The sequence below is a fragment of the Penaeus monodon genome, chromosome 13 (assembly GCF_015228065.2).
Source record: "Penaeus monodon isolate SGIC_2016 chromosome 13, NSTDA_Pmon_1, whole genome shotgun sequence".
Lineage (NCBI taxonomy): Eukaryota > Metazoa > Arthropoda > Malacostraca > Decapoda > Penaeidae > Penaeus > Penaeus monodon.
The window spans coordinates 51751154-51761801 of NC_051398.1; the positions used below are offsets into that span (position 1 = coordinate 51751154).

The 10648-nt window shown below is 40.3% G+C and overlaps 1 protein-coding gene across 1 annotated transcript in view; it reads right to left on the bottom strand.

Annotated features, from left to right (window-relative positions):
- Positions 1-1634: 1634 nt before the first annotated feature.
- LOC119579986 (probable serine/threonine-protein kinase mkcB) overlaps positions 1635-10648 on the bottom strand; it is an 11728-nt gene continuing 2714 nt past the window's right edge. The window contains exons 3-4 of the mRNA XM_037927829.1: positions 9823-10084; positions 1635-1748 (exon numbers count right to left, since the gene is read on the bottom strand). Coding sequence (XP_037783757.1) covers positions 1635-1748; positions 9823-10084 — 376 coding nt within the window. The remainder of the gene's footprint in view (positions 1749-9822; positions 10085-10648) is intronic.

The following is a 10648-nucleotide window of genomic DNA, read 5'->3' on the forward strand; positions in this document are numbered from 1 at the left end:
GAATGCGGGGTTGCGAAGAAAAATCGGAAATGAAAATCAACGTTTTTGAACGTGAACCCCCTTCTCATCAAAAGGCCTTGAGGTCAAGTGGACGGCATTTTGATTTTGTCAAAAAATTGCGAAGGGAAAGCCCCCTTTTTAAAGTACAAACAACCCCCAATTAAGGTTTTACTTAAGTGACCCCAAAATTCATGATTTGGGGTTAAAGAACTATCCTTTTGGCCCAAATCCTGTAAGGGAAAATCTTTCACAGGGATTTGAGGACGATGGAAGAAAGTGAAATTTCTTGAGAGCATGAAGGCCCAAGACTGGGGACTTTCATTGTATGACCAGAAGGAGGGGAAGGCAACGAAAAATTACGTGTTTTTTGCCCTTTGCTTTGAAAAAAATTTCAAAATATGTAAATTGGGTTTTTGGGAACGTTTTCAAGTAAGACTTAGTCCAAAAGCAATGCATTGTAATAGATCCCAAAAAAATGGACACACCTCATTAAATGCATTAAAAGTTTTCAAATACATTTTTTTGCCGCAAATGCTGAAGCCCATGACCCCATCACTTTACTGCCAAATCTCCAAATGTGTAATTGTGGAGGCCCCCATCAGTCAGGATCTGCTGAGGAAAACATCGAAAAGGAGACGAGACTTAGCTTATGAGGAAGATAAAGTTAGTTTACTGAAGCAAAGGGGAAAAGGGAAAGTTTGACACACAAACCCAATTTATCCTATGCTAAAGCAGTAACTAACCCCACCCCTAGGAAAAGAAATGTCGTCAACAGTTGGCTAAGATAAAGAAATTGCTGAATTTAAAAGGGACCTTTAAAAAGAATTAAAATTAATAAAATCACCTGAAAAAATTGGTATCAAAGGGGACGATAAACCCCAGTAAAAACATAAAAGGAGGATGAACTGAATCACGTCGGGCGCACCTTCCCCCCGGGGCCTCCTGTGAGGACTTCGCCGGCTCCGATGGCTTCTCGTGAGAGAAAGCGATCAAAAATCTGTCAGTTTTCCCCCCTCACCGGGAGGTGCGGACAGGAGGCTTCTTTTCCCCAAAAACCACCCCAAAAGGGGTCCCGGGAAGGGGGGAGAGAGGCGTCTCCCCCCAAAAAAAAAAAAGGAAAAAACACGGGTGGAAAGGGCATTCCCAAAACCCCCCAAAAAACGAAATCTTCGCGTCGACCATTATACAAGGGAACTGTCGAAGTTAGATCTAAAGAAATGACTTAAAAAAATTAGCCTCGCCCTTGTCCCGATTTAATTTCCCAAAACGCACAAAAAACCACACCTCGTCTTGACGAGGTCGTTTCGCTGGGAATACCATCTTGTGGGGAAGGATCGTGGGGGTGGGGGTGGAGGCGGAGTCGCATGTCCCATCCCCAAACCCCTCCCTTTTCAGAATGACTATTGTTTTATTTGGGTTTGCGCATGAAAAAGTAAAAAAAGGGCACGTATCTGGTATATTTTAATTTATTGTCCACCCTGATGCAGGGATGCCTATATGAGCTCTTGCTTTCGGGAACGTTCCCACAAAAAAAAGTAATTTTAGCTGTTTTTAATGCTCAAAACTTTTGGGGGGTTTCCCTCGGGTGGTGGTAGAGGTGACAGTAGTTAATTTGCAAATGAGTCGATTGTCCTTTAAATGAGGGTAGTCCGCGCGGGTGGACGTAATACCGGAATTTTGAGCTTTTTTGACTTATCAGGGGGGTCTTCATCTAGCACCAAGTGCCTGTGGCCCCACCTTTGACGACTCTTTGGGAAAGGGATCATTTTCCTATTTTATTAAATACTCAGCGACACAGTGAAAACGCCTTCAGCGCCTAAATTTAACGAAAACGAGCAGACTGGGGCCTTCACAAGGAGCGTCAAGCTCGAACTGTTTTGGGAGAAACCCTTGATGATAAAGTAAAAAATTTTTAGAATTCGTTTAGAAGCAGCATTGCTTCCCTTCCTAAAACTTCGACGTAGCGTTAAACTAAGTTCCCTGGTGGACACCAGTTGCCGCAGGGGGGCCCGGCCCACGCAATAAGGCTAAGGCTTTCAAAAAAAAACCCCTAATGAAACTTTGAATTACAAACAAGCAAAGGTAGGGCTCGTAGAGTAATAAAACAAGCAAAAAAAGACTCCGGCGGAGTTGTCTCTACAAAAAAACCCAACACCAAAAAATCAAGGTTTTCCCCTATTAATAAAATCAATAAGAAAAAAACACTATCAAAAACAAAAAACATTGAAGAGGGGGATAAAATTTTGATTTCCCCCGGACATTGCAATGCACTCGCCAGGGAGTTCTCTCAACAACACTCAGTAAATTTCCTCCCCCCTTCCCCCTGGGCCTCAAAGGAAAAAGGCTGACTGCAATAAATTTACTTTTCCACAGGGGAAAACTTTTATTCAAAAAAGATCTTTCAAGGGGGGAGCTTGTCCGAGCCCTAGAAGCCGTAGAGGAACATCCCCAGCCCCGATGAGTTCGTAGAGATGAAAGGTTTAATCATATGACATGATTTAAATGTAGAAGTGTACAAAGAAATTTGGAAAAAACCCTACTTTTTCCAAAAATCATGGGACTTCGCTCACATCATTCCCCTATTTAAAAAGGGGGGGTAATCCCGACGCATCCCTCCCCCCCCAAATTTCGTTGACAAGTGCTTATGCAAGGTATGGAACGAATGTAAAAATTGCTATTGCATTTTTTTAAAATTTCCGTAAATTTGCTAGTTGACGAGCAGTCGGCTTCCGCAAGGGACGCCAAACTCTCGATCAAATAGTAAAACTGAAAATCATATTCAAGAGGCCATTGCCAAAAAAAAAAATTTTTTGATTTCAGTATTTTAGATATAGAAAAAAAACCACGACATGACAGGGATAGGCCTACCAAAACTTTATGCTTTTGGATTACTGAAAAATTGCCTTGTTTTATTCAAAATTTCATTTTTGACAGAACGTTTGCTGTCAAAAAATTTCCGACAAGACTTTTTTTGGGCTTTTGTCCCGCCAAACGGGGGCCCCAAGGAAGGTCTTGTCACCAACATTATTTCTATGTACGTCAATGAAATCTTTCAGCTCCTCCTCGGAATCTTTAAAAACTCACTGTACGGATGATTGTGCATTATGGCACTCCAGCAATAATGCAGAATTTTTTTCAGCAAATCGTATTCAATTGGCACTGGTATGATTCATAACTGGGGGCCCCCAGTGGGGTTTTTAATTTTCCACTGAAAGAGTATTGGGGTAATTTTTTCACGTAGGAGAAAAACCCAAAATTTAGGCTAACTCTAGACAACCACCCAATACCTACAAAAATTTGATAAGTTCTTAGGGTACTTTTGATAGTAACTAAGGAAAGACCACTTGGAGTTAAAGAATAAAAGTCAAAAAACCTAAATTTTTTAAAGTCATTTCTTTAATGAAGGGGGGGCTGATAGCGTCTTTTTCTAATGGTATATAAAGCCTGATTTAAATAATTTTGGGTAATCTTTGGGTCGGCATCGGAAAAGTCTGAAAGGTTTGGGTGCTTGCAGAATGCGCTGGTGTTTTCTTGGGCCTAAAAAAGTACTGTATCGTGCGTCTTGAGGTGGGGTCAGGGGTACCTCCCCCCGACTCAGACGCGGGCCCGTTAGCCCCGAGCTATGCCGCAAAGGGGGGTCGAGAACCCAGCCACCTAATGGCATGGGGGCACTGGCCTTTTCCCCGGACTCCACCCTCTCGGTATAGATCTCTCATCTCGTACCCGGTTCAGTCAAAAAAATAGCGCCCTGGGAAACTCCCAAATTTTTCCCCATTGAAGCTTGGTTTCCATCAGCTAAACCATGGGGCGGAGGGGGAGGACGCCCGAGGTTCAGAGAACCTATTAAAAATTGCCTTTTTTTATTATATACCGACGCCTCCAAGCAGAAGAGTGTGTGGGTGGGGTGTAGGTCGACTGAATGTGAAATAAAGTCGACTGCCGAATCTACATCGATCTTTCTTGCTGAAATTTTGCCCTTTATAAAAGCCATTTATTTTTCAATCGCGCCCACTAGAATAGAATTTTTTAGATTTATAAGTCACTTAAAGCCATTTAAATCATTTGAAACCCCCAAAAATGAACTTCTGGGTAATTCATTGTAAGCTAATGGTGCCAATAAATCAATCAAGCTAATATGGTACCAGGGCCCCCTCTGGTTCCTGGCAATGAGAGGCTGATAATTAGCCGGGTCAAAATGATGATCTGGACCCTTTGCAAAGTCCCTACAGATCTCAGGTGTTTTTTTGGGCTCTTTAAAAAACAAAAAAAACATCTCCTGTGGCAAAGTGAGGGGACCAGCCCCCAATCACCACAAAATCAAGCCCCCAAAAAAGAATGTGGGAACAGCCCCAGGTAAGAAGAAGGGGGGGAGGGGTGGTGTTTTGGGCCCTCTTAGGGTCAATCCACCCGTTACCCCCCCTACTCCCTATTAGAGAGAACTTTCCCCCCCCAGTGCCCCATGTACCCCCACCCCCCACCCTAAATCTCTTAACACAGCACAAAAAAACCAAACGAAAGACAGAAAAATTTAAAACTTTTTTTAGATTTAAAAAAAAGAATTACAGTACAATATTTATCAGATACGAAAAAATTAATACATAAATTAAACACTTTCTAAGGGGGGACAAACTTTATGACCTTATGTAGATTGACAGAATAAATAGGATCCATTGGCTTAATAACCTTGGCCACATGCCGCTGGTTGATAGCCAAGAAATCCAACAAAGAAGAAAGAAGAAGAGGGGAAAACAGTTCGGTCCTGACTTCTGTGTGTACTGTGGTCCCTTTCTCGGTGTTCTCGTGTGCTCGCCTTGGATTTACTTTGTGGATTTACCTCGCTTCACGCCAGGATTTGCCGAGTTTGTCTCCACAAAGCTAAGTATTATTTAGTGGTTGTGTGTAGGAGACACCTGGTCTCTTTTGGACTTTGGCGTGTGACACGCTACATCATCATCTGTGGGGTGCACTCTTTCTCTGTCCCAAAGCTGCACTAGTGAATTCAAAGTGCAGAGTATAAAAGGACCACTTCACACAGAAGGAACACTGCTTGAGGATCCGTACCTCCAGTGTGCCATTCCTTGATTTTAAACCAAGTCAATACTTAGTTTCCTTCCCTCAGCTCGAGGATCCGTACCTCCTGGGAGGAAGGTTTATTTTGTTAAGTCTCGCCCATAATACTTTCAGGGCCATTTTACTTTTTACTTTCCTTTACTTTATCTTGATTTGTCTTGATACCTGCCCGACCTTGTGGGTGTCAGGCAGTCTGTGATCTTGTGGTCTCCTTTGGCGTTATTTTCTTTTATTTCGCCTTCGACACTAAATCATGTTTCTTATATATTTCTAAATATTTCTTACTGTTTATACAAGTGTTTTTATTCAGTTTATCAGCACTAGTTAGTTTTTTTGTTTTTTTCAAAGTTAATCTCCATTTTGGGTTGGAGATTAACTTGTTTAAATTAGGGATTGATATGTGTTCGTGCTACATTCTGATTAGAAATACTTATGAAGTTGGGACGCCAACTTAGGAGTGAAATTACCTTGGTGAGTCATTTTTTGAGTATATCTGGTGTGGCCTTCACGTGCATCACCCCCGCTGTGATCAAATTGGTGATGTACGCATCTATAAAAATTTTCCATGACTGAATTCCGGTAGACCTCCCTAATGAGGGCGATTTGCTCAATACATAAATATCATACCAACAAATGATATTTACATCTTAATTTCTGGTTCTGACCAAGGCTGAATGCTTGAAACGTTCTTGGGCTCGGGTCTCCTTAACAGCACATTGCTGGTTACTCTATCTCGCAACCCCTGAAAGGCTGTAAGAAGGCTAGATGAATGAGTATATTAAGCTGATACTCTAGAACAGACCATAACTTTGCTATACCTGGGTTCCTACTTCCAGCAGGTGGATGCTCAAACTGAAGGGAAGAGGAAGAATTTTATGATCTTGCATCTTTCTTCCAAACACGTCCACACAGACGCTCGGCCTACGCTATCTCCCTTTTCACATTTACACACTTACACATCCAACATTCAGCACATACATCCTGTACTTTCCTTCCACCCTTCTTTCATACAACATTCACCCCCCCATACACAACACACAGGGTTTCCCACCTATAAGGGTGGGGGCAGCGTGCCGTGGGCCCGGAATTTTCACTGTTCACTACAGACGAATCTTTCCCCAAAAAAAATTATATTCTCGGTTGAGGCCCCAACTCAACCGGACATATGAATTCTACTGGGTCTCGCCCGCTACAATAAAAATAACAAGACAAAGATAAGAAATATAATATAATGATAAAAATAATAGTAACAAAATAATAATAATAAAATAGTAATAATAACAATATTGATAATAATTTAAAAATAATAATAAATAATAAACAATAATAATAATCCAACAATAATAATAACAAAAATTAATAATGATAAGATAATGATAAAGATAAAGATAAGATAATGAAATGATAAGTAAGATAATAATAATAAAACAAAAGAATAAAAAAATAGTAATAATAATAAAAATAATAGTAACAATAATAATAATAACAAAAAGTAACAAAGTAACAATAAAAACAATAATAACAATAACAACAAAAAAAAACAATTAATAATAATAAATTTCCAAACCCCCCCTGACCGGGGCTCGAAAACCAAAGGTCACCCGGGTATGAAACCCGGAGGAAGCGCTAAACCAAACCCTGCCCACGACCCACTAAAAGGAAAGGCAACTAGGTTCGAGTCCCGGGAGGAGGGTTGTAATTATATTATTATCCCTTTTACATATTATTATTTCCCTTTCGTTATTACATTAATTTTTTAATTTTATTATCATAAAAAAATACAGAAAAAAGCGGCAAACTGTTTTTTTCCCCGGCTGTTTTTTCTTAAAAAAAGGAAAAAACCCAAGTCAAAAAAAAAAAAAAAACGAAAATAAAACAAAACTGTTTTCCGGGCTGTTTTTTTATATAAAAAGATGAAGCTAAGTCAAAAAAGAAAAAAAAAAAATAAAAACTAAAGAAAATATGAAAACGCGGCAAAAATGTTTTTTCCCCCTGTTTTTTCGATAAAAATAGAAAAACAGCGAAGTCAAAAAGAGAGAAAAAAAAGCGAAAATAAAAACTAAAGAAAATAAGCGGCAAAACTGTTTTTCCGCGGCTGTTTTTTCTATAAAAATAGAAAATCAGCGAAGTCGAAAAAGGGCGAGGTCGAGATAAAAGAAAAAAAAAAAAAATTGAATACAAATAAAATAGAAATAAATAAAAGAATAAATAAATAAAATCAATAAAATAAACAAGTCTGCCTGATTGTCGTTTTCTTTATTCCTTTATATATACACTTTAGTATTTTTACCGCGTCCGTTATCTTTTATCAGCTCTTGTTGTTTTTTTTTATTGAATTCTTATTCGCTGTTTTAAAATATTTCTTCTATTTCCCTTTTTTTTTTTTTTTTTTTTTTTTTTTTTACTACGTTTGCTTTATTTTCTTCGTTTTCTTCTCATATATTTTTTTTATGACATCCTTCCTGTTATTTTAAAACTGTAATCTGATTTTATTTAATAATATTATTTCATATGGTTGATGACGTCACAGTGTGTGTATATATATGACACAGTTTACCGCCAAATACAGTCAGTCTATATTATATATATATATATATATATATATATATATATATATATATATATATATATATATATATATATATATATGCATATTTGAATATCAAAACATTCTCCCGTGTTGATACCACGACTCTCCTCCTAAACAGACTCCTCACTTGCCCGTCCTCAGCCTGCCCTACACTGAGGAAATCTACTCTCTCCGTCGGCCCTCTTCACCCTCTCAACTTGCAGCCTTATCTTTCGCCAGGTGAACACTCTCCGTCGCAACCTGGTCCATACCAGCCCTCCTTCCTCCTCGAAGGTGGGCACCTATGCTATTCCTTGTGCCTCCTGTGACAAGCAGTACTTTGGCGAAACAGGCGCCAGTCTTACCAAGCGTCTGTCTCAACATAAGTACGCTGTATCCAGGGGACACAACAATAACGCCCTCTTTTGCCATCAGTAGGACTCTGGTCATCAGATGGACTGGTCAGCAGTGCGGATTGTCTTTCCTTCCGCCGATGTCCACTCCCGCAGGCTGGTGGAATCCTCCCTTATAAAGCTGCTGCCTAATTTCAACTTGAACAGCGGCTTTTCTCCTGCTGACAGTCTCCTTGCTTCCCATATCCTCCGCCTTCTTCCGTATGCCGGCCACCCGGCTCATAGTCCGCCCGATCCTCCGACCTGATATGACCTCCCTCTGCTTCCGTTCGTCTGTCCTCACCTGCCCCGTGCTACCGCGTTGCCTCTCCTCTCTCTCTTTTATACCCCCTCCTCTCCCTTTCCTCTTCAGACCTGAAGATGGAATCCAGGTGGATTTCGAAACTGTAGTCTCATTTTGAGGCCGCGGTGGCCGAGTGTTTAGAGCAACGGATTCAAGACTGTCACGACGGCAATCTGAGTTCGAGGGTTCGAGTCACCGGCCGGCGCGTTGTTCCCTTGGGCAAGGAACTTCACCTCGATTGCCTACCTAGCCACTGGCTGGGCAAGCCAGTCCAAGAACCGGGTAAATACAGATTGTGACTCGATAAAAAAAAAAACACCGGGCGGAAGGCAACGGCAAACCACCGCTCTAAATTGCCAAGAAAATCGTGGAAATCCATGATCGCCAACGTCCTTGTGGGACAGGGCGCGTTGTTCCCTTGTGCAGGAGACTTCGCCTCGAGTCCCAAACCCGGATAAAATAGAGAGAATGATTACCTAAAAAAAAAAAAAAAAAAAAAAAAAAAAAAAAAAAAAAAAAAAGGTAACACCGGCACTCTCCGTGGAAAGGAACTGGGGACCCTACCACGTACTCACTCCAAGAGCATCACAACATGAAAACTACAATTAAGTATCATGCTGTGACCACGGCGGCTCAGACATGAACCTACCGTTAAAAGAAGAAGTCTCATTTTCAATAAATCTAGTTTTTGTATTGTGGGTTTTTTCTTCCATATGTATATTTATAGTTGGAAAAGGTCAGGTTGGTTAAGGTAAGGTCTGCGTGGGGGGATGTAAGTGGTGGCGATGATGATGGGTCCATGAGGGGTGTCGATTTCGATGGCCATGAGTTCTGAGGTGAAGGTGTCCAGTATTTTGTGTTTGATGTGTTGTTTGGCGGCAATGGCAATGCCGTCACTGGTGGCGTTTGTTTTGTTGGATGTGTATGTGTTGTAATTGAATATTTTAACTGTTTGTGGGTGTTTGAGTGAGTGTGAGTTAATGAGGATGATGTCGGGGTCGTGTTGTCTGTATTGGTTGCAGAGTTCTTGTCTTCGTCTGTATGTCCAGGTGTGTACGTTGTGTTGTATGATCGTGAGGCGTGAGTGTAATGTGTTGTGTGTTGCAGCCATGGTGTTACTTGGTTGTGTGGTACCAGCCATTCTGTACGTGTTCAAGGTTTTGCGGCTTCATCTTCTCGATCATTGCAGGATGGATGAAGATGTTGCCGGCATGTAGGTGATGTGTAATTTTGTGTTCGTGAATGCGGTTTTGGTATGTAGTGTTTGTGTATATCCATTTTATTGTACTGCGTGTTATTTCTTGTGCCAGTTGTAGTCTGTTTAGGTGTTTGTATCGTGAGGATTCCGCGGCGAAGAGGCGGATGCCGTATGTTTTTGGTTCGAGGTCATAACCGTCCCTGTGGCGAGGGACTGATCATCGATCTCTGAGTCTGTCAGGTCGTCTGTTTGTTTTCTGTGTACATGTGTTGTTTTGGGTTTGACTGACTGTGGTTTTGGGTGCTGTGGTGACTGCTTGTGGGTGTTTGGGCGTGCAGGTGACTGTGTTGGTGTAGGAGTTGGTGTTGGGTTTGGTGTTGGTGCTGGTGCTGGTTTTCTCTGTGGTGTGGCGAAAGTTCAGTCTCTGGCTCGTCCTGTGGGCCGGGGGGCGGATTGGGAGTGTGAGATGGTAGTTTCTGTGGTTGTGTTGCGTGTGGTTGGTGGGAGAACTTTGAAGATTCCCCAGGAGTTCCCATTCCCGAGATCGAGGTCTGGCAGGTTATTTCTCTTTAACACTTTTTTGGCATGGTGTCTAAAGCCTAGGCCTGGCTCCATGATGTTTTGCAGGTGGGCGTGTATGAGGGCCGTCATAATCCCGACAGATAGGTTATTGTTATGTGTATGTATTGTAGTGTAATTTAGTGCCGTTAATAGTAAACCTTTCTGTATGTTTCCTCCGGTGTTTTTCCGTTGACCTTGACCGTTCTGATTCTTATATCTTTTTATAAGTCGAACCCTGACACTATATTTATAAATATATATATATATATATATATATATATATATATATATATTTATTTATATATACATACATATATATACATATTTATTTATTTATTTATTTATCTATTCATTTACTTATATAAACAGAGAAGGAGATATATAGAGAGAAAGATATATATATATATATATATATATATATATATATATATATATATGATAATAAAAATAATAATAACAATAATAATAATAACAATAATAATAATAATAATAATAATAGTAATAACAATAATAACAATAATAATAATAATAATCTCTAATAAATAATAATTAAA